Here is a 25,464-nt window from a genome sequence, read left to right as displayed (position 1 = left end):
GGTTGAACCATAATGATTCTGTATCCTCAGACCAAGCCAACAACAGCTTTGCACTAATGAAAAACGACGCAATTCACTGTATCACATTAGCTTCCCTAATCATTGCAATTAAAACAAACTCACGAAACAATTCCCTGAACCAAACTCTGAACCGATGGATGACCTGAATTTGGCCCTGCTTTAAATTTGCCCTCGGGAAATTGGAATTCTTGTTATGAACCAAGCCCACCTTATAATAGTCGTATTAACACATACATTTTAAAGTTATTAGAAGGAAAACAAGTTTACTTTTGTTCCTGGAAATTCTTGCAATGCGTAACATGATGCAACACACTGGCCTTGCTATTTTCGGTGGAAGACATGAGATTCATCTGTGGCCCCTGAGCAATATTCTTGTTTTGTCAGAGGGAGGAAAAGGCAATTTTGGCGTTCCCAATTTGAGTGAGGCCTCATTTGTGATGATACAAAAAGTGAAGAAATGGGAAACAGCAGGGAGGAGTGGTAATATACGCGGAATATTTACTTAAAAAGTGGGCCCGCACATACAGTAAGGGTTGAGGAAGGAGAGAAAAAGCCCCTTTGGATCCATCCATCCATGTCAATATTCCCTCTCTATATCCTTGTTCTCTCTCTAGTGATTAATGGAGTCAGCAGTGGGATTCTATGCTAACAAGCCCCTTGTTGTTTGCTGCAGGCACATTCTGGGTCGTGCTCAGCAGTGGAAAAACAAGAGACAACACAAGTAGGAGGGAAAACTCCCAGGAGATGAGCACATGGAGGGGGGGTCCTGCCTGTATCACGTTAGCTCGCTACATTTCAAGACGCGTTGGCATCCGACGCCGCTATCTATTACCCGTGATGATGAATCGCACGGGCGCCTGCCGACACGCTCACCTGTGAGGAGTCATTGGAGACGACGGAGCGCTCGCTGGCACTCAGTCCGGAGGGGGGGATGCCAGGGACGGGCCGCTGGGTGGCAAAGGCTGGCGTCGGGTGGATGAGGGGCGGGCTGTGGCCAAACGCTGAGCCCACGAGGCCTGGTTGACGGCCCATCAGCTGCTGGTGCATGTGCAAAGCCACGGGGGTCGGAGGGTAGGCGAAGCTCAACGCCGGGCTGGAGAGAGCAGAAAGAGGGCAACAAAAAACAGTTCAATACTCAGTGTTGACGGCGATATCGTATTGAGTTTTGAAAAGTACCACATCAATAAGGTTATTAGTCATTCTCTAAAGAGCTGGAGCCCATCCTAACTGGATGGGTGACAGCGAGTCACAAGGCCAACACAATGACACAAACAACCATTCTAACACGTCAATCAGAGTCTATCGAGCAAGTTTTTCATTGCAGCCGCAGATGAGCAGAGCGGACGGAAGTGACTGAGACTGATTGTCCCATGTGTAGAATCGTCATCCTTTGCATTCTTTGAAATTGTGGATCCTCTCAGCATTTCCAGTGGCACACAAACAAACCAACAAAAAATGCAGGCACAGCCAGACTGTGGTGACCTTCACATCGGGGGGGGCCACTTGGCAAAACATCTCCAAGAAAAGACTTGAGAAGATGCAAGGAGACAAATTCCAGCCAGACCAAAAGACTCTTAAGTTACTTCCCCCATAACAATAAGGATGTTAAATTGGATGTTACAGTAAATGTATACCCTACGGCCATTTTCAGGACATTAAAGATTTCATATAGACTGTAAACACACTGCAGCCAAAGTATCACAATAAATGTCATATTGTGGATTTTTTACCAGGCATTATCGACTCATGAGATTTTTATATTGTTACATCCTTAATAAAACTTAAAGTTCAACTTCCCTAAAACATCAGTTCCAGAGGCAATGAGGCAAAAAAAAGAAAGAAAAAAAGGCAGTGAATAAATGGATTGTTCTGTGCAGCTCCTCGTCCCTGAGGACAATCAGACAGGAGACAGTGTGGTAATGTGGGAACCACGTTGGCTGCCGGCAAAATCCCCGTTCAGCTTGTAAACACAGAGTGAATTATCGTGTGGTTCCGTGGAAGGCAGTATGTCATACTTCCACCAGGCAAATGAGACACGCGATAAACAACCCGCGGAGTGTGTCGCAAAAGCCGTGTAAGTAAGGCAGAATGCTGTCCCTAATCCAGTATCGGACCTCTTCCCTCATGTTTATTTACCCTCGCTCTGATCTGAGTGTGTTTACTCTAAAGATCCCAGAAGCCGCCGAGCCTCCTCCGGGGTTTGTGTAACCACAGGTGAACCGCCAGATAAACACAGGTCTGTGTGGCTCCACAGCAGCGGCCTCCATTCATCCTGACCGCTGACGCTCCGCTCGCACCGCGACCCATATGTCTGCTGATCTTATTATGAGCCGAGTGGAAATCAATGGGCCGCGACACATTTGGGGGCCCATACGCTTGTCATATCACTCATCACTCTGTTGGCTCAGGTTATTTGGGTCCTGTCAGCGAGACAGTGGCCGAGCAAGCAGGCGTGATTGATCAGGTTCCCCGTACAGATCGCTGATCAATGGCTGTGGGTGGGGCAATGGATCTTTGCTCTTCTCCTCTCTCATCTTTGTCCCTTTCCACTTTCCGTTTACTCGTCTCTGGTTCCAGGGGGTGTGATGTATGTGACGCTCCCGCGAGGGGAGCGTGATGACTGACACGAGCCGCCGGGGAGGCAGCGGCTGACTGGCTGGCTGGGAGATCATCACCCACATGAGGGTTTGACAGGGACGACACGCACACACATAAACTTATTCACACACCTTCTTTGATCCCTTTCTTTAGTGCATATGTGGTGTGGAATATAATCGCTGCTACGGTCCATCGTGATGCAGACATGGATGGATTTTTTTTTTTTGTATTGATACAGAAGCAACACAATCGATTAAAACCATGTAACATGTCTGATTTTTACAGTCGCTAGATGACACAGCCAGAGGCATTAGTTGTCTTTAACAAGTATTTAAACTGAAATTTAAGTTCACGTTCACATTTATCTGCCTGTATTGACCGATAAACTACTTCACATTGTAGAAGTTGGAAACAAAAATTCACCAGTTGCCTTTGAAAATGTGAGTTAACACACGTTGATCATTTGTTATAATATATAATCACTTACACAATTAGATAATTACTACAATTTGTTCTCCCTCTTTCTCTGCACCACATTTCAGTATCATTTGAATCGATTATTAATCGATTACTACATTTATTGTCAACTCTCGATAATCCGATAATAGGTTTGAGTGTTTTTTTCCCCCCAATAATTAAAATTGTTTTTAATATTTGCTCCATTTAAGAAAGAAATCATTAAAAGTGTAATCCTTCTGGGGCCTTGTGAATAAAACAAGACATTTCAGAACATCGTCATTACCAGGTTCGGTAAACACCGGTTGACATTTTTCAACGAGTACTTGATTAATCGAGAAAATTAGGAAAATAATCATTAGTTGCAGCCCTAGTCTCATTATGGTATTTGTACACAAATCAAATCTTGAGACCAGTGAAGCTGCACAGATTTAGTAACCAGAAGTACCAGATTATTAATTAAGGTAAATGTGTGTAAAGTGCATATGTGTGTGTGTGTATGTATGAAAAATACCAATCAATGACTTCTGAAAATCATTTATAGCATAATTCCCCCTTGGATAGATCCTGTATTGGCTATATTATTGGCACATGTGAGTCCCTGGGTGACCACCTTGACGAAACCACAGTCAATCAAAACTCCTGAGAGACAACCTGACAAAACTAAAGGGATAATCCATAAAAGTGGGATACTCGGACAGGAGAGGTTGAAATATATACACATCTTTTCCATTGGCTTTTTTTTTTACCTCCTATTGTGCATCAGTGGGTCTTAACATTATCTTAAGCCAGAAACAGCACATGTGGCAAAGCCAAAATAGCCCTTTTGACACCACTATGACATCATCGGGGGGTAATTATTTCCAAATTGTGAGCCACAGAACGTCTTTCCTGGACTTCGTGGTCATTTCTGTGATGAAGTAAACCAGTGTGATTCCTTTTAAAAGCAATGAACAATGGAATTTATATATTACAAAAAAAACGTTGAGTAATTCCAAGTATTGTTTTCCCCTGTTTTATTACTCTTATTTGGTTGCCAACTTCATAGTTGAAGTGCTGAGTCAGCTTTTCCCCCCAACCGCTGTTTTCTTGTTTACTCATTTTTTTTTTTTTTGGTAATTTACTCATTTACCACAGTTCAGATCAAATGCAGATAAAGGGTCCGAAAAAAATTAAATGTTTTACATAAAAGTTGAAATAATTGGCGGGAAAAGCAGGGGAGTCCTGATTGAGCCAGATATGTTCACATGTCAATTGTAGAGATAGTCGGGGTAGAATGCCTTTTGATTCCCATACATTTCTTTTTTTAAAAAGAGGTTTCTTATAATATACCCTTTGTAATAGGAACGATTTCGCTCTACCTGATGGTTCCAGCCGAGAGGTGACCGTAGGAGCCGCTGGTGGACGAGCTGGAGCGCGAGTTGTTGAGCATGGTGACGAGAGAGTTGGGCGAGTTGCGGATCATGTTCTGCAGGTCAAAGCTGTGCTCGGAGAGCGGCGAGATGGGCAGCGGGCGCTTCCTGCTGGGCCGCGACGGCAGCCTCGGGCTCGGGAAACGAGAGTCTGCAGGAAGAGGAGAGAGGAGATTCTTTTGAGTGACAGGAAAGGGATGACGATAAAACGGCAAATGAACCGTTATCTGCTCCTTTGTGGCATTTTTTTGACGGAACAAACATCAGTTGAAATTTCTACAGATGAGCTACAGTTTCTACATGATTTTTCTTTTTTTTTGTGTCAGACTTCATCCAAACTTTAACCTAATCTAACCCGAACAGATGACACTTTTGTCAATCATCAGACAAAGGGCTCGTCTGAGCGAGTGCTCAGCTGTCACTTGATGCACTGCTTGCATTTCAGCCGAGAGAAAACATGCCTTTTATTTTGGAGAAATGCTCTGACTGTGTATGGTAATATTTAATCAAGTCCAATTTGACTCGTTATTCAAATGCAATCAATGTTGACTGGAAATAACGGAAAAAAGGGGTTTTGAAAAGGTAAAAGGCGGAAACGGCACAACCATTCTCTGTGCACATACAATGAGCCACGGGGTGGAGATTAACACATGACTTTTGTTGTCTTTTCACATGGAGATGTCACAAAACAAGACGGGGGAAAAACAGAAGAAGGTGGGGGAGAAAAGCACTGAGGGGATGTCGCTTTGTGTGAACTGACACAAGGACTTTGTGACTCAAGACTTGGAAATAAAACATTTTGAGTTATTTCATAAGACAGACAAAACCATCTTACGCCCCCGATAACCCCCCCTCCATATTTACTGTACGTCCCCCACAATCCATCCGTCTCCCAAACGTAAACGCTCCATCTCTCGTTTGACACATCCAACGATTACAGAGCGCTCCATTCACATGGTAATCAGAGTGTGCGGATGTGAGTGAGTGTGAGTGCGTGAATGGCAGCGGCGGCGTTCTGGCATAAGGAGGCCCGAGATGTACGGCTGCAGCGCGAAGCCGTGCGGGCGAGGAACACCTCCTTTACGTCGACATTGTATGGGAAGATCTGTCTCTTTAATGTCTTAGGGAAGAGCGGAGTGTTGGGAAGGTGGGCTTTCACGTACGTATACAAAACCCTGAGCACGCACACGAGCACAATTTAGTCATCGGAATGTCCACTTTTCCACTCAGTACATCAGCGTGTGGTTACAAAACACGAATGACTGTGTTGTCCCGACTAAAACCAGACTTTTAAAATACATGTTGACATTTTAGACTGACCGACGCGGTACTAAATCTGGGATTAACATACCCAGATTTGAGGGAATCGAATTAGCAATCAACGGAAACTGGCCTAGTCACTCTGGCTTTGACCCGCAAATCATAGAAGACACCAGTACACGGAAGGAAACTGAGGAAAATATGGTGACATTTCAGGCCGATGCATTTATTTGGACTGACAAAGAGAGATTTATGCTCGTATTTGAGGTGGACACACTTTATTCCATGGACTGATTCCCCCGCTAGTGCTTATAAACCGCTACAAAAACAGTCCAATTGAATTCTAATCTCGTCAAGTTGTAGCTGGATTTACTGTAAGTGTACACACTGGTTCATTCAGCTCGGATCGTATTAAAACCAACAACATATCAGAAAATGTTCTATGTTTTAAACGTTTTATAAAACTAAAATCCACATGAGAGACAGACTCCACTTGTGGGGAATTAGAGGAGGCAGTGTGTTGCTGTGGCGCAGGACCAGCAGCTTCCCACCGCTGCAAAGCCTCATGGGAGTGGTATTTATTAATGCACAGACCAAATGATAAATCGGCCAACCGGGGAGACAGAGAGAGGAGTGTCCTGGATCGTCGCAGGACTGTCCCTCTAATTTCCTCTTGATTTATGGATGCGACGGCTGGTTAGGCGCCGCGTCATTAATTCTCCCGGCCGGGGAGGGTTCAGACAGGCCAGAATGACGGTGTCGGCCGATACAAGCTGAGTCCAAAACTGTGGGTTGAACCCTCGCCGACACACCTGGGGGCCACCTGAGAAGTAGGCTATCGCGAGGGAGGGCTGTGGAGAAGCGAAAAAACTGCACAGGACTTTTTCTTTGTTGTGGAACACGAGGAACTAAAAAATAAATACCTTTTTAATAAAATAAATAAAGCTCTAAGTAATTTGCTATTACTAGACTATTACTAGTTAAGATAATGCAACTTTAAGTGATTCATGCACCATAATGTAGTTGTATGCATTAACTGGGATATTTTAAATTGCATATATAACTGTTTTCCTAAGCTGTTTAATATATATGATAATTATTAATATCAATAATAGCAATGAATATACATTTTATTTATATAACACTAAAAACCATACTCAAAGTCACTTTATACTTTATGTTATAGATAGCTTTTTAAACAAATATTACATAGGGAGACTTAATGTATATAGCTACATTGATATTGTTGTATCATTACCACAGACACTAATTCTGGTTGTACTGTATATATACAGTAGAAAGCTGTGCCGATAATTAAAAGTCCTATAATAATAATAATAATAGATTTTATTTATGTAGTTTTTAAAAAAAGCAATATATATGAGGATTTATGAGGATTTAAAATTAATAATGCTGATCTTTAGGCACATTAACATCATTTATTATTATCACATCATTAACAGCTGTAATAATTCAGATTATACACAGTACAACACTGTGGCAGTGATTAAAATGCTTCAATAAATGATTAAAAGTTTACATTGTTTTTAAATATTAACAGAAAAATAACAACAAATAATAATGACAAAAAGATAAAAACGATCTACGACTTTACTGTCGTGATCTGTGGGAGCTGAGGCACTAATTATTCGGCGAGAAACACAGACAATAGTCCATTAAAGCACAAATAGGCACAGTTTCATTAGCACAGCTCTCAGTGAAGGTAATTACACTGATGTGAAACAGACTAAAATAGCCGCAGTGACACTGTAGCCCAGATTATCAGTGAAAGCCTCATGATAGACTCTGCTTTTGTGTTCGGCACAGCTTTAAAGTGTTAATTCTTCCGGCGTCGGAACACACATCGCTGAAACGTGATGACTTATTACCGACAATGATCACAGGCGATTTTTGTGTGACGTGAGAAGCGGCCGCATCTCCACTTAAATTTGGCCCTAATTGTTTTTGTTTCAGTCTATTAATCTTAAGAAAAGTGACACAGAAGAAAGGATCGCGCCAGTGATGAATGGCGGGACATTCCAATTCCCACTTAATAGCAATTAATTTTCTGATACCCGCACAAGTTTGGCTTAGTTTTAATTAGTTTGTTCTCGGGAAACGGAGGGAACTTCACCCCCAGATTCCCATGGAAGCGGCGTCTGCCTGACTAAATACATTCTCATCAAAGAGAGCGGGGGGTGACGCTGTCCGACCTTTCGAAGATTTAGTGTGCTTTTAATTTCCTATTTACACTTTAAAATAACTCATTAGCATAAGTCCTCTCTGCACACGGTCCTGAGCCCGAGACAGTGGCTCATTTGAATAATGTTGACGTAAAAGATGCAGGTCCTTCCTTCGCCGTCGTCTATTTATATATAGATGAAGACACAACAGTGTAGGTGTGGAATAAAAGTGCATTTTGAGGGTTGAATTCCCCCGGGGGGCCACCCATGCTGTAATGTGGAGGGAAGCACTCTTAATACGCAAAAGTCTGGTCCCAATAGGGATGAATGTGGTAGGTGTCTTCACACCTGCACGGCCACATTTGGATTAAAAAGTAAAGGGTTTTTAAAAAAGACAATTTAATTTTTAAATGTGTAGTTATGGCCTTCTACAAACAGATTAGATGTAATTCTTAATCCAATAAAGGATTTCAAATCTTTGGCTTTTTATCACTCTCAGTTTATAGACATAAAAGGAAACAAGGGTGATGAAAAAATGAACAAATAAATCAAAAAATAGCTGATATACATTTATAAAGTATTCATATGGCGTATCAACAATTACTCATACAATAAATGACGCCTACGACAAAGACCCTTAACTAATGTGTAGAATTTTTTAACGAATGTACAATGTCTTTATATTCGGCGTACCATATTTTATCCTCACTGTGTTCAATATTTAGTGCTGATTTACATTTTTAACTGAACATATCTACCTTTTATATAAAACATTTCATACTTTAAGACTTAATACTCAGGTAATTGTGTCTCATGTCAAAGAAATTTAAACAAAACTACACAAATGAATGAATAAACTAAACGGTGCATGAATGCTAAATAACAAAGAGGCAACTACGATTAAATAGCTGCGGTGGATGATTCGGCCGTGGAGTGAAATGAATGAATTACAAATTGTCACTAATCTGTGAACGGGGCGGATTTCATAAGCTCATGAACGTGTGATTTTTGGACAATGTTCCCGTGGTTATTAAAATCCATTAGAGAGGAAAAGTCCTTTCGAATGTTGATCACGCTTAATATCCATGTCACATTATATGACATTAATGTATTGAGAGACTCCAGCAGTAGTGTGATTCTGAATCAGGACTACGGACGACGTGATCTCAATAAAAAGGTTTCAAATCTGCAGTAAATGATCAGATGTAAACAGTTTGAGTTTTGCCCTTGAGTGAAAGAAAAAGAGTGGTTTTAAGCTTTCACACAGACAGAAAGCGCCAAACACAAAACACATCACGATATACATTTTATTATAGAAACGTCAGCTCTGGGATTGCACGTGTGCTGACTTACTTTCCATGGCCTGCAGATACTCCATGTGCAGGGCGCTGGCGCTGCTGGCGCCGGCCGTGGACGCCACGGTCGGGAGCAGGTCGGCCGCGTACGGGCTACGGTGGCCTGTGAGGAGGGCCATCTGGTGGTAGTACTCAGCTGTGGTCAGGCCCGTGTGAGGGGCTGCAGAGAGACAGACAGAGAGAGAGAGAACATCCAGGTCAGAGAAGAAGGTTCACCAGAAGAGAGATGAGGGTGAGCATGGCAGGAAAACATTCCAGGAGATTGTGGATGGAGTGGAGGTTCCTTGAGGAAGTGAGGGAGGTAGGGAGGGGAGAGAGACAAACGAGGGGAGGAAAAATATTAGGCGGTGAGTAAAAGTTGACAGGGAGAGCACCTGCACTGCCTTACAAACCTGCGTTCATTTACTTTAGATGATAATCAGCTCAGCAGAACCGTAATGAGCACATTAGCAACACCATCAAGGTAGAGAAAAACAGCTGCACGGGGAGCTTCACCTGCGGTGGAGAGCCTCGCTGGGGGATTATGGATGCTTGCTCACAGATTACAGTGAGTGTGCATTAGTGTTTGATTGATGCACGAGTGCGGCATAACAGATCGCCTTACAATATGATTCTTAAACCGCTCTTCTTCTTCTTCCTCTCACTTCCTTGATAATTTCAAGTACACATGCACGTGTGTGGGGTAAAAGTATGCGGGCCGACACATCTCTTGCCAGAGACGGTGTTTGTGTGTTTTGCACACGTCAAGGCTGCAGCCTGCAGATATGCAACCTGCTCCTCGACTCAGAACTCTAAAGGAAAACAAAAGGCCCTAAATCTGCCCAGATATATCTGCATACATAATGATGCGGTGAACCATTTCTCTCCTCTTTTTTTTCTCTTCTCAAAAAGCCTCTCTATTCCAAGTCATTCCCTCAGTTAAAGAGTGCTGTAAGTCCTTGAACCGTAGCCTAAAAATAAACAACTGGCGGTGGGCTTCCTTATGCAAATATACTATGAAAGAGAGGGAGAAGCCTAACACTGCGGTTTTGGATGTGGATATGGAATCGGTTCAGACCTACAGAGAGCAGCACTTCTCATCTTTTCCCCCCAGTTGAAGAAATGAAGAGGAAAAATAAAGAAACACTGTATGAGGGGATTTCCTCCTAAGGCTGGGCCTGTGTGCCTGCAATATGCATCCATGATTGGTTTGAATGAATGTCAGAAAGAAATTCTAAATGAATTCGATCTGGGTATTATGTCTTTATTGGAAGGAGGGAGCTTCTTAATTGTCTCCTCTGTTCCGCCTTTGCTCTGCTTTTGCATTCACCCATAATGTGGCCCCTTTCAGTATCCACGCACAGAAAAGGGGGCTTTGCGGAATTTCTAAATCAGAAACGCTGGCATCCGAGAGCGATCCTGGGGGCAAAATAAAAAAAATGGGGGGTTGGGAAGTGCAGCGAGTGTGGCACTCGACGGGGAGGAAGGCAGAGACGTGCCTCAGGACTTGGTGAGCCACCAGGTGCTCCTGCAGCACAATAGGACGAGGGGAAGGTCTGCGTCTGAACCCCATCTCACATGGAAAAGAGGAAATATTGTGAGGGAGGAGCACAAAAAAAAGTGAAAGCAAATGTGTGGCAGCAAGAGGGTGGCACTAAATCCCACCCACTTTAAACCTCCATTAGATTGTGTTAATTAATTCATCATTATTCAAATGTACTTTTTTTGGTAGGGAAGGGGGGGAGAAAGGAAAAAAAAAAAATCTTTGCATACTGAAGGAGGGAGGAGGCTCCCTGCAAGCGGCGTGATATACTAACAACACAAAAGCTGATGGGTTAATTAATCACCGCATTGATTAAAGGAGTAATTAGGTGCCTCATTCACGATTCACGGCATTATGAAGTAAGAGGGGGATCATGTGGTAGGTTGGAGAAACTATTTTGATTTAAGGCAAGCTGGTGCACATTATATTGTGGTAATGGAAAATTGGAGGGTTGGGAGTTTTTTTAGCTGGAGCTTACACTTACACACTGCTCGCGCAGAGAAATGTCGGGAGGGCGAGAGAAAGGCTGCAAAAAAAAAGAAAAGAAGTCATGTCTTCACTCGACGAGGAGATACTGAGAGGCCTGGTGTTTATTTAACAAAGAAAAAAAGGAAGACTTCAGAGTGGCAAATGAGCTTTGATCAGTCGGTTTTTAATGGCAAAATATTTTGAAATTTGGGATAGCTTCATTCACACAGTTCATTTTCTTTCTTTATTTTTATTTTTGTTTTGTTTATATTTATCACTCCTAATGATTTATATGGATATATTTCTGCTCTATTGTATGTTATCTTATAGTGAACTATAGTACATCCAAGACGTTGTACACTTGCCCTGTTAACAGAACTAATAAAAATAATTGAAGAAAATGAAAATAATTAGTAAAATATAATAATAAAAGAACATTTTCCTGTAAAACAACTGAGGATTTATCAGCCTGTAGTTGCTGGTTTTAGCGTTTATTTATGACACCCCTGACGAAGTAAAAGCGTATTTTTTGTTTGTTTTATTATTATTGTTATTATTATTATTAATTTTATTATTATTATTATTGTTGATAATAATAATAATAATAATAATAATAATAATAATAATAATGTTTTAATCTGCATTTTCTCATGATACTGTGTTTGATTTTATGTTTGTGTTTTACCTGTAGCTAAAATGTTTTTTGTTTTTTTTTCACAACAATGACAATGACCATTTTTATCATTTATTTTCATTTCTATTTCATTTTGTCCAAAAAATGGCCAGAATTCAAAGGATTCACTTCAGAAAAAAGCAAATAGTTAGTTTTGCTTCACATCAAATCAAATTCATACATTTCACTCGTGTGGTGCCAAATGATGTGAAAATAGAAAGTGAAAACCATGTAGACTGCTGCTTGATCAACTAAAAATCTTTAGAATAAGTCTAAAGTAAAAGCTCTGCACACCTTAGTGATCTATAAATCGCCACTAATTCATTTTCTGTCAACGTTCACTCAACAGCCGCTGATAAAATACGGCGGTGGAGTCGTTTTTCCCCTCCAATATTGATATTTCAAAACTGTATTTCACATATGATTTAACAGGTTCCAGTGTCCACTTTAATTGATTTCCCAGCCCAAATCCGTCCTCAGATCTCAGGAAGCAAACGCTCCCTGTAGGACACCTTAACCAAACCCCCACCCCCACCACCACCCAGCCCTGAACTTGAATCTGACCCCTCCCTCCGTGTGTGCGATGTAACTGTACGTGACCCTGCCGCTCACCCATGCATCCTCCAGAGGTTTCTGACATGACTCACAGATCAAAGGGATTACTCCCCGCCCAACAACCCCTCCCCCCCCTCCATCCTGCACACACACACACACACAGCCACACGGACCGCGGCGCACTCATAATACTCCCATGCACCTCACTCAGATAACATCTCACCAAACCCCTGGGTCTTAATAGAGATGGATCTGGTTGCCTCTCACCTGACCCGCTCTGACCTCAAAGAGGAATTAAACTCATGTAGAGAATCAAGATTCCACCTAATAGCAATCGAACCTCGCTGATCGATTCCAACAATTATTTTTAAGGGTCCGCGTGAGGCTTTATCACCTGTTTCTGCTCCACTGATGGAGCGTACATCTGTGCCTCGTGTGTGTGTGTGTGTGTGTAATGTGCACTGGTGTATGTTTCACTTTACCATCTGCGGGGCTGAGGCCTCGTGTGGCGGACAGGACGGAGATGGAGGGACTGCTGTGGAGCGAGCGGATGTAGTCCATGTATGGGTTAATGTAGGGGTGCGGAGGGTGAAAGGGCGACTCCGCCCCCATGGAGGGGTTCCGCTGGGGCGAGATCCGGATGAGGGAGATGTCAGAGAACGCTGGACTGCCCGCCAGTGTCGGAGGCCTGCGGAGACAAAAAAACAACATGCATATTTTAAAAGTTCTCTTAATAAACTTCCAGTCATGGATTCATCATACAATCAATCACACGGAACGCCTCGGGAAGAGTCCTGAACAATTAATCATTTTCGAATCAATTTGAAACAGGCTTCAGTTTAATTCTTCTGTTTGTCATTGTTCTATATGCCAATCTAAAATTCAACACATGAATGTTTAAAACAGTTCATAAGTTCTCATCCTTGCATTATAGTATCGTGTGTAATATTTTGTGATGGTATCTCGTGGTGTAATGGTCCATGTTCTATTACATTTTAAAGATTGCTCTGAAGCTTGACTTAAAAAAATTGGATCACGACAGTTTCACTTGAGTTTCACTTGAAAAAATCTCTTGGTTTTTTTTGGGGGGGGTAATTGCATGAAAATTAAATTTTCAGTGAAAACTATGACAGCAGTTTTAAAGTTGAACCCAGTGTGAACATGTCACCGTGGTCATAAAACAACAAAAAAAGGCAGTTAAACTGGGATGTCAATCCTCCGAGAGGCCATAACTGTTTTAAAGTCTGACTGACTAATTCACCACATGTGGAACATCTTTTGATTCAACCCGCCTCTCGTGTCGCACATTTCAGTGCAAACTGTGAAGTCTGTGTCCGCAGACTTAACGGGGACATCATGCACATTTCATTAGAGCTCTGAAAATCCACTTTTACGGCGCCGTGGACCCGGCGGAGCAGCGAGGGACAGACAAAATGGACTGTGACACTATCTCTGTCCCTCCATCTGCGACACAGAGAGGAGAGCGCTGCATTCCAACTGCTCCCTACGCAGACATTTCCTCAGATCAAAGGCAGCTTTCACCACTGCGTCTTAATCAGAGGGAAACTTTAGCCTGAGCTCACCGCTGACCAGCGCCAGACAAGCAACGCTACACCACTTTACTCTGAGCTGAAACCAAAGTACAGGATGGGCGCAATGTTGCACAAACACGTCAGTAAAATATTCTTTCTCTCGATCAAAAACATCTTTCTCTGTGAACTGTCTCTATTGTGTGAGATGTGAAATAAAGTTCAGATCGGTCAGGGAAACTTCTTCCGAGGCAAAGTCTGAGATGAACTAATTTGCCTCCTTATAATTTCTTCTTATAATTGGCGAGGAGGGCGAGGAAACTTCATAATGATGGCCTTCACCACAAAGACCGTCCCCCGAGGATGTGGAGAAATCCACATATCAGCCAGACATTAAGAGGCTAAGAGATTAGACTGAATTAGCCCCTCCACTTCTCTGTGGCTCCCCAGTGGACCAGTCTACTGTGACAAAAGACCCCAGGAGAAGGAGAGGGAAAAGTGGGGGTTTGAGACGGACAGAAAAGGGGTGAGGAAAAGAGAGGAGGAGGAAGAAAGAGTACGAGACCTGGCCCCGGAGTTTGTCTCGCGGTGACCTTGAACAAGGCAAGGGGAGTGGAACAGCCCAATTACAACCTCCACCCCGTCCCCTGATCCCCTACTGGCCCATTCGTGCCTCACGGTTTCACAGGCCGCGTAATGAAAGAGCTCAGGCCAGAGTCGATAATGAGCCCCGAGGAGCTCCAACAACTCACACGCACATCCTGAGGACAGACACACACGAGCTTCCGCAAACACACAAACGTTTGTCTTTCTGTAATTAACCCAAAGGGGTTAAGGGATGATATTAAGACCTTTCACTGTGTCCACGTTTATGACAACATGTCTCACTGATGCCGAAGGTGAAGGTGAGAAAGACTCCTGAGAGGAAACTCAGTAAAAGCCTCACTGTGAAAGTGTGCAAAGGTGGAAGATTTAGGGACCGTACTGAGGGATACTGCCAAAAATCAATGATTTGCATATATCAGGAAATAAACACTTCAAATCTGATCAAAAACTTGAAATATTCTATAAATACCTCACTGAACACAGCCTGTAAAACTTTAATGTAACACATTTCTATCACTTCCACGTTGAGCTTAGAGAAGCAGCTACAAGATGCATTCAAGGAACCCCGTCATTTTGTATTACCTAATTCTTGCTGCTGTTGCTGCCACCTTGTGGTCATAGATAGACTACTAAAGAGGTATCCATTAGTCAGTTTTTATGTGCAATCATCAACAAAGCATTGCTCAGTTCTGTAACTTTTGCATTTGAGGGTTGAAATTAAGGCCGATTCATCTGCTTGTGGCTTTTCCATGCTACCGTTATTCTGTCAGCCTTCAAAACCCCAGTCGACCTCTATTTGGAGTATTATGCTTTTGAAATGGCTGGTTGTAGCCAGGTGGCAAACGCTTCAGTACAACTGTGCTATGAACAGCTTTGTAGTTTGACTGTGTCGGACTGATATCGGTAGAAACTCCAGGTGATGACATCAGTGTCATGTGTCGCACTGAAACATTTAGTCGTCCGTGACCCCATCTGACGGCGCGAAACAGCAGTCATGGTATTTTCCTTTCGCCCTTCATGTGTTCAGTGTGTTTCTGCACGTCTGCTTTGGCAAACAAACGTGGGAGAAGCGCTTTACTTCCTCCACACCTTACGGGCCAAGCTGAGGGCAAGCGTGAACTTCAAAACAGGTGTGTGTGTTTTTACGATAAGCACGTCATGTGCCACCATTGCATGCCTCATTTACGCACTTACTTTGATGTCAACATGGCCGACCATGCACGTACACACTCATGCGCACACAAATCTGGTTTGTCATGGCAGAAGACAAAGAAAAACATTTTACACACACAAGTACTGAAGTATGTGAAACACATTTCTATGGTTACGTATGATATTTTAGACATTTTCATTCTAGAAGAAGAAGAAGAATCCAAGAGGAAAGGCAAAATCATGACTTCCTTTCCTCGACTGGCTCTCCACATGCCTGTTTGAGGAGAGCCAGACGCCCACTCTGGCTGCCATGACACTGATTAACCCTGTCATGTGTTGGCTGCGTCTGCCTTCACTGACCCTGGCTAAATGCCTCTGCTTTGCCTTGTTTTCCCAATTAACTTAGCGAATAAGAACAAAGCGCTACTGGCAGCCTGAAAGAAAACAAAGGAGAAGGGAGCACACATGTTGACTGCGGTGGCACGAGGAGGAACAAGACACTTGAGGGCGAGGAGAGAAAAGAGGAGGCGAAGCGAAGTGAAGATATGGGCGACGGACTGGGAGGGACAGAGAGTCGTTAGAGTAGAGAAGGAGGGGAGTGGAGAAGGTCTCGGGGGGGTTGCAGAGCCAGGTGTGAGGGGATTTGAGGAGGACAGCGGCGAGATGGATGGACCCGAGGAGCAGGTTGGGTCTCCGCACATGTGAGGGAGAAAAAGCGAAAGAGAGGGTCCGATCCTCCACGTCCAGGCCGCTCTGCAGGGTCGTGATCGCCTTAGCATCTGCCAGCGTGCATTAATCAACATGACGAAAGGAAGTAATCTGACAGTGCTCGGTGTGTGCGTGCAGGAATGTGTGTGTCCGTGTTTAAGGAGGTGTGTGCGTGCGTGTGTGTGTGAGAAATAGCGTCTTAGTTACACCTGATTTGAGATTTACATCAAAGCTGTACCGCGGGGGTTTGCAGGCTTTTTCCCCCCCAGAGAGAAAACTTTCCTCTCATTCTGCTACTTCTTTTTGTGTGTGTGTGTGTGAGCTTCTAATTCCTGTTCACCCTCCAAAAAAAGGCGTCCTCCAAACAGGGCACGAGGAAAAAAAAAAAAAACTCAGCTCCTGACATATGGAAGCCATTTCCTTTCACGTGGCCTCACTTAAACCAGTCAGCGCCTCTTTAAGACGTTGCATGTTTACACGGGGGCGGTCTGTGGATTTTAAACTGTCGTCTTGTTTCACCGGAAGAATACAGACTTGCCAAGTGTAAGTACAGTATGCCCCCGAAGGTTTTTGAGGTTTCAAACGGAGGGGTGTGCGTTCATGTAAACAGTCCTTGAAACTTTGTTTGGAACAAGGTTATATCAACACTAATACATTTTTTTTTTTTTTTTAAGGCTGAATGCTGCAGTAGAAACACACAGTCGCGGCGAACGCTGACGACTTCATTCAGCACACAAGGTATCATTGTGGTTCGGCAGCATAGGCCGGGTGGTATTGACCCAGCGGTTCTGCTAAAACAGGAACTGCGCTTTGCAAAAAAATACTTTTAGCTCAAGTATGTAATGGTTGCGCACAAAAGGAGCATTTCTTGATGTGTGTACGCCACAGAAGGGTACAGGAAATTGGCGGAACTAAATTCAATCATCCCACAACTGTGAACGTTGCATGGACTATCATATTTTTCATTTGTAGCGGCTGAACTGGTTCGAATGTGAGCTGAAAGAGGGGAAAGGACATGAAAGCTTAGAGTCAAAAAGGCAGAAATTAGATTAAACCCAATCATTTTATTTGGACAGTCCATGTAACATCGACGCTCAAGTGAAGCGATGCCAAAAAAATATTGAGGCCTTTGAGCGGCGAGTGTAATCAACAATCAAGAGAACAGATGGGAATGCTTCCCATGTGACAGCTCTGGAAAAAAGGTAGCCAAAGAAACATGAAATGTGGATAATGTGGCTTTAATCAACCGCTCATTCTGTGTGACATGGAGGTCACCAATTATTTTGACTACTGTAACGCTGATGATCCACCAATGGAAGTATGGATGAATCAGAGACGCAGAAAACAATTGGCGACTCCTAATGCTGCCTAAATGTTTCCAAAGATGCTGTTATGATCTTAAAAGCTCTGAGGGGACGGATTGCTAGAAAAAACAGTCAATTGTTGAGATTCATCCCCAGGTCACTGAGCTCCACCCACCGGATAAGTGCAAACAGACGCACTTGACAGAAAATTTGATGAACTTTGAAAAGTTCCACTTGTTTTCTTGTTGCTTGAATTTGCATCATAGAAACTCGTTGCCAATGCTTGAATAGCAACCAGTGGGAGCACTCTCTCTCTCTGAACCACGCTGCGATTGGTCAAAGTCTACTACTCTGGGCCAGATTTCCTTCAAGGTTGGACACCAAGTATAAATGTGCTGCAGAAATCACTCTAGTTCTCCCTCAAAGCATGTTAACTTTTACATTGCTATGTTGAGCCGGCGACTACACATGTACCTATGTTTGATGCAGTTTTGGTGGTAAAGGAAGTTGTTCCAATATGATCCAGGTTGACAAATGACCCTTAAAAATGGTGCTCACTTATAGAAAAACCATACGTACGTTACACTCGAGGCCACGAGGAGGTGAGTGAGACTGGAGCTGCAGTTCTGGATGGCACAGGACGGATCAGTGAGGTGTCAGGTGCTCTCCTGACCGAGGATGACAGCATTACACACCCGTTTCCCCACCAGTCATCTCACCTCTATATCACGCCCTCATCGTAAAAAAAAACAACCCCGCACTCCCCCTCCAGCACCCTTACCCACTGAACCACAGCACAAGGCTGCCACTGCTCTGAAAGCCTAAACCAGAGAGGAGGAAGAGAGCGAGAGAGGCTTCTGACAGCAGAAACAGAGGCACTTTAAAGCTCCAAACCCTTTCACTGAGATCAAAGGGCCACAGGAACAGAGCCAGCTGAGACCCAGGGAGAGAGGGAAGAGAGCTGAGACAAGGGACGCGAGAGAAAGACAGAGAGACGCACAAACAGAGGACGGCAGACAGAGTCTGAGTTCTTAATGATTCAGCGGCGGAGTCTTCATTAAGTTCTGCCTCTGAAGAACAACAACAAAGTCCTCCAACGACCTTCCACATTAGTAAAGATAATTACAGAGCAGTTTAAACTCAACACAGTTTTATATTCAGACCCATTTTCCTTCCCGCGAAACAGAGTGGAGTGGTGTTTTAAAAGTTGAAGGCGCGCGCGGTGAATATAGATATGGCGCATGATTGTCACGTAATAAATCTTTCAGTAACATGACTGACGTGCGTCTGCCCAAAGGCCGGCATTTAAATTCTGTGTTTAGTCTGATGATCACGCTTGTGACAGATACATTATTTGTCTATTTCTGCTGTCAAACAGGTTCACGTTTGATGGTCTTTTAGAGCTTTCAAGCATTTCGTACGCTTGTCATCCAAATATGGATTTTTCTTCGAGCAGTAGAAATCCAAATTTTCCATTCGAGCAGTTTTAGAAACTACGTCTACGTCTTTGACAGCTGTGGTCGACATAAAAGGCAGCCGGGTTAAAGGTCCAGTGTCTAAGAATTAGTGACATCTAATGGTCAGACTGCAGAATGCAACAAACGGAAGACTCATGCGCTCACACCTGTCTGTCGCGCGTGCATGATCTTCGAATTTTTCTAATCTCTTCTTTCTAATCCCACAATTAATGCATGAGATTGATGTGGTTGGAGCTTGTGTAGTAACTACAACTCTGTAGAAACATGGCAGCACAAGATGGTGTCCTCTGTAAAGCAAGCTACAAGAGCTTATTTTAAGGTTAACCAAGAGGATATTTCAACACGTGTTGATCTATCGCTCAGTTTGAAAGACTTATGCTGTATTTAACTTATACTCTCCCCTCTTCAAAAAGACCAAAGTTATCAGGAGTCAAAATCTTGCTCAAGGTCATCTGAACAGAACGGATTTTGCAGGGACGACGTAATCCGTCAAACGCCCGCTGCAGTCCTAATATTTGAAATTAAGTTTTTGTTAAGTCTGAGAACCCAATTAGTGCATTTCTGTGATAAATGATGAAGGACTGTAACTCGCTCCAAAAACTCCAGTTTGAATGAATACGACGTGACATTCCTGTGAGGATGTTGAAGTATTTCAGATATCTCAGCATCGGCTTAATATCAGTCATGTGTGGTTGAACTCTTGATGCTCTGTGATGTCCTCTCTGCCGCCTCACATGGGCGGAGCCAACGGCTGGACTAACATGCGAGTCAGCAGATGTGTTAGCTACGTTGGTGTGTCCTCATGTCACTTTTCAGACGCTTTGTCCACTCAGTCGGACAGATTTGCTTGTGTCTTCCACTTTTACAGCATCCCAGCCTGATGCACTTCTAGGCTGAGCATTTTGATCTTTAATGGGATTTTAAAGTTGAAGTTTGAACTCCCCACCCCAAGTTCAAAGGGATTAAAAACATGACCATGTCCTTGAGTTTGTTTGTAATCTGGATATCCTTCTCTCTCCAATCTAAGCTTTTCTTCTCTGCAGGGCAGAGCGGAGCCTCGGCCTGGCAGGACAGGACAGGGCAGGGTGAGGTTGCCAGGCGTTCAGGGTAACTATGTTGCCCTGGAGCCTCGAGGGCTCTGTGTGACCCCCTGACATCAAAGGGGCTGGGTGGGTTCAGGGGGTGGAGAAGACTTTCTATTCATGGTCCCATCAAGCAGGATTCCCTCTCTGTTGGATACTCCTGGAGGCGTGCCAGACATTCCCATGCACCGCACAGCCAGTTCTCTCTCTCTCTCTCTCTCGCACACACACACACACACACACCAGCACTCTCACTTCAGCTCTCCACCTCCTTCCTCTTGTGCGTTTCCGTCACACTCACATTGTCTACATATAAGCAGCAGAGACGACTCGGATCACTTCCACGCTACCCGAGTGATAACATATGTGTATCAACAGCAGCTACTGAGTGTGACGGGCTCAAGTCAAAACAAACAGGTCCAGGTGTCACTGGCTCTTGTTCCAACTGCTGCCTCAGGTCACAATCCTGCTGAAGGTGTGTCACATGTTGAGAAAATGTATCGAGGCTCTTCATCACAGGATTTACACTTGGAACTGTACACATCTGCCCCCTTTTTTTTTTTCTTTTTGAAAGTTGATTTTTCCTTGCCGCGCAGCAGGAGTGTTTTTCTTTTTCAGGGCAGGCTGTTTCAAGTAAATTCCACACCGCAATTAAATGCAATTTCAACCATTGAGATAAGAATCAAAACAAGTATACAGCAAGGGAACGAAAGCATGAAAGTGAAGTGCACCCGAGTTCAACGAGGCTGCAATCAGGAAACAAACATGGGGCCGAAAGATTTCCAGGTCCTTTGTTTTTGCCCTTTTTTTTACAAATAGACTCACTTGCCATGCATTTAACTGCGCTTGCTGCAAATGACGCACTTGATAGCTGCTTTCTTCAAACCAGCTCAGTCGGAATTAGCGCTGCTCACAGTGAATGTTTTGAGTTCCTCTGGCAAGCCCCAGGCTATAGAGTAGACAGGAGATGGACTCCAGGGTGTTGAAGTGTTAAACTTCTGAAAACAAGGAGGAAGCAAAATCTACCTTTCCTTTTCCTTTTTCTATCTCTTTCCTGATGCCTGCAGCTAAACAGGGTTCAGGTTCCACACCCCATCGCCTTCACTGCCCTGACAAGTCAGGTAATGAGCATGCGCGTCGGCGTGTGCGCAGCCCATCCCAGGTGAGGAGAATGAGTGTGGCCCAGGGCTGCAAAGAGCTACGGCTCCGCATGATCCCCCCACCTCAATTCCTTGCGTCACACTGGGCCGCCGAAATGAGCAGCCGCACGGATGTGCCTGAGCAAATCACAAACAATACACAGCGCTACAAGACAGCGGAGACACGCGGCTGGAGATGGTTAATCCTTCCGACAAGGATCTGAGGTAGAACAACAGGGGGAAAAAAAGAGGAAAGAAGAGAGGGGGAGCTGAGACACAGAGGGAGGAGAACAGGAGCATCAGGTACAAGACACAGAAATAAATGTTTCCTTCTCTGCACTCTTCAGAATGAAATCCATCACGTTTTCCTAATACATACTTCTCACAGAGGAGGGGAAGGAAAGAAAAGCTGGACAGAAGAAAGGCAAGCGCTGGTGGGAAAGTGAACAGACACAGCCTACTTTATTCTGGCCATTTCATCCATCTTGTTGGACTAATAAAATGTCAAGTGGAGTTCCTTGATATTTAATCATGAAGGGGCTGAGTGCGTGGTGGTGCCAAGCTCGAGCTTAATGAAGCTCGGGGAGGCTTAAACACCAGACCTGTGTACATTTTTTTGGATACACCCAAAGCAGGATGTTTCACAAACGTGCAACACAAGGGAAACAAAACTGACTTGTTGTTATTACCTCTGCCAAAGATTTGTTTGTGAGCAGCATCAAGTCAAAAAGTAAAGGATTATGATTACATTTTCTGGGGGTGCAGATTATGACCCAAGGAAAAAAATTCTTACAGTGGTGTGATTTTGTTTTTTCTTTTATCAGGGAGCGTATTGGGAAACTGTGCAGCCATGGTGAAGGTTTGCGCTCTCTGAATGTTTTCTTTCGATGTTTTTGGTCTGTAATAGGGCTGGACAATGATTCAATAACAAAAATCCATTTACAACTGCTGTTCAATGTTTTGCCAAGTGTGGTTTTCGGGTTTCCTTTGACTCTCACTCGAAAAAAGGAAACTTCATCTCAACATTTCTGCCATTTCATTGTGTCAATTATCAATACTGGATGAAATGGATTGATCTTGATTGTTATTAATATACAACCAAATCTGCACAATGAAATCTCGAGGTCAGATGGAAGGTTGATCAGTACTGACTGACAATGACTGATGTGATTGTGTCACGAGGCGTCAGATCTGTTAGTGTTAGTCCTGTTTAGTCAGTTCTTGTGTTAGTTTATGTTTAACGTCACGTGACTTTTGGTGTTGGGTTTGAGTTTCACTTCCCCTTTTATTTTGGTAAACGTCCATGTCTTCCTGTCGTGTTGTTTCGCCATCAGTCTTGACACATCTCTCCTTATTCCCTCATGCACTTCACCTGGTGATCCTTAAGTAATCACTCGCACCTGCCCTTGATTCCCTCTTCCCTATATAGTGTCCCCAATTCCTCTGTCACGTGCCAGTGTGTCGTTTATGCTTCCAAGAGAACACCAAGTGCCAAGTGTAATCTAATTTATTTTCTACTTTTAAGAAGAGAGTGATTTTGAATATGCCTTGTTTTGTTCTTCAAGAGAAAACAGTAAATACTCTTGAATCTCCAAGCAGTGTATTCACCCTCCCTAACATATCGGGATCATTTTCTTTGGCATATGTCCAACCCTGGTTTCTAAAAAAGAAGAAGAAGACAAAAAGTTTGCTCGTTTTATTTAATGCCTTAACTGTCTTTACTGTTGGACAACTTCTGTTTCTTTTTTTGGCTCATTCGCCAAACTCCCGACGACATTATTAGATGAAACCATCGTCTGAATCTCGCTATCAGATGTAATGGACGCCACATCTGATAACGGAGAAAAACAAAAGGGCTGAGGGAAAAGAATCCCTTTAATGCGATATGAATTCATTTTCATTGGTGAGGAGAGTGTAAAAAAAAAAAAGGAGTGAACATTTCTGCGGTTCGGAAGATTAACAAACAGAAAAGAAGGGTGTAGACGCCGTACAGTGGGGTAATGAACTCATTTCCTCCGACATTAAAACTGTCAGTGGCTCTTAGCTCGATGAAAGCGCCCGTGTAAACCAACATGTGGTAATATTTTACATTGTTGCATTCAGCGTTCTCCCAAATCATTTACTGGAGGCTTGACTAGGATGGATGGAAGCGGAGAGGGAGAGGGAGGAAAGGAAAAGGTGGAAAAGAGGGCCGATGGAAAATGAGGAGAGTTGCAGAGGATTTATGACCCTGCTTCCCTGGTCTCGTTACTTGCTGTAACTGGCCCCCAGAGTGGGATCGCAGGGTCTGGAGCCCCGAGCCCAGAGATCAGAGTAATGGAAATTCCACATTTATACACTGCAACATACAGCGTGACGCCCGCGGGGCAAAGGCTGAGTCAAAAACCCATAAACCGAAAACGCCATTTCTTAATCTAAACTTGATTATTGTGCATAGAATAAGAAGCAAACCAAAATATTTCCTCAAATTGTGCAACGAGATTCCGCCGCGGCCGCTGAGAAGCAGACTTGAGCAGCGCGGCTGCCTGAGGTGGTGGAGATGATGCGAGGCGGCGAGCTGCCAGCGCCGGCTGATATCTTGACAGTCACTGCCGCTCTCTAACAGCTCCCCGCCAATGAGAGGAGGGTCTTTTACTCGCAAAAGCCAATTATGAAGCGACACAGCTCATAAAACTGACACTCATCTCCACGCCCCGCAAATATGTTACCACAAAAACCCAATGAGCTTTTACTTAAATGCTCTTTTATAAACGCAATACATCACTCAGACTTTATGCTTTTTGAAGCTAAACTACCCCAAAAAAATTTAAATCGAGTCAAGACAGATTATTTGCACATGACAAACATGATAATACGTGAAATAAAGATATTAAAAAATCTCTGTAAATAGGGTGAGATCAAAGTAACAGAGCCACTCGATTCATACTCGAAAAAATAAATGTGAAAAGAGTAAAAACTATTAAAAAATGAACAAAATAAAAGGATAAATTAAGTGTAATATGTTTTTTTTTGATATCTTCAGTGTGTTAACATTTATATAATTTGAGCTTAATTTATTTTGTTCACTGAACTGACAATTTAACTGTTAAATAATAAGGACATGGTTGTGTTATTTATTCTGCACATTTCATTCATTCTAATGTGTGAATAAAATCACTATTTTGCAAACAATTACTACTGAGAGTCTAAAATTGAGGGGGGGAAAAAATGCAGCAACGTGTATTTTCTCTTATTTTTATTTCATATTGAAGAGAGATTAAAAGATGACGAATTTAAATCGGAAAATAGAAAAACTGACAGAGGAATAAATCAATTGACTGATGAGAAAATGTTTCAAATGTGTGTGTGTGTTTAAGCCTTTATGTACAGGCACCGCGCACACACTCACACTCCCACACACACACACAGACACACACACATAATCAGAGCGAAGAGCTGTTGGCACCTGCCTGTTATCTCTTCCCCTCAGACCTGGTTTCTCCATTGTGCTCCATGGGTGAGCGACAAATTGAGATCTCAAACATGAAGAGGGGGCAAATGACTTTGTGTAGAGAAAACTAAATCCACTAATGTGTTACATGTGCAAATTCACCGATTAATGGATTCCCCTTTATATCGAAAATGTACCCCTTTTTTAAAAAAAAAAAGAAAAAAGAAAAAAAGGCCATTATTAATGTGCCCTAAAATGAAATCCAACCACAGAAGAAATAATAATGGATAGGAAGTGTTTGCCGAACATACAGAATAAGCAGAAAGGACTTGATTTACATAAATAAAGTGTTATGTAAGGACTTGTTTGTCGAGTCTTTAGTCGAGATTACTGTTTGGTACGCTAAATGAGCCATAAACCATTTAACGCGCAGCAAGAGAAAACATAAAAAATGCATGTGATATTTAATAACTGGGGGGAAATACAAATACAGAGTAGATACAGTAGCTGGTGCAGCCGCGGCGTAGGAAATC

The 25,464-nt window shown here is 43.2% G+C and overlaps 1 protein-coding gene across 1 annotated transcript in view; it reads right to left on the bottom strand.

The window, feature by feature from the left end:
* Positions 1-25,464, bottom strand: part of gli3 (GLI family zinc finger 3) — a 108,665-nt gene that overhangs the window by 16,600 nt on the left and 66,601 nt on the right. The window contains exons 5-8 of the mRNA XM_044028941.1: positions 12,986-13,191; positions 9,284-9,445; positions 4,437-4,638; positions 895-1,114 (exon numbers count right to left, since the gene is read on the bottom strand). Of these exons, the coding sequence (XP_043884876.1) occupies positions 895-1,114; positions 4,437-4,638; positions 9,284-9,445; positions 12,986-13,191 (790 nt within the window). The remainder of the gene's footprint in view (positions 1-894; positions 1,115-4,436; positions 4,639-9,283; positions 9,446-12,985; positions 13,192-25,464) is intronic.

This window comes from Solea senegalensis, linkage group LG1, assembly GCF_019176455.1.
Source record: "Solea senegalensis isolate Sse05_10M linkage group LG1, IFAPA_SoseM_1, whole genome shotgun sequence".
In the NCBI taxonomy this organism is placed as follows: domain Eukaryota; kingdom Metazoa; phylum Chordata; class Actinopteri; order Pleuronectiformes; family Soleidae; genus Solea; species Solea senegalensis.
This window is presented reverse-complemented; position numbering and strand designations above follow the sequence as displayed.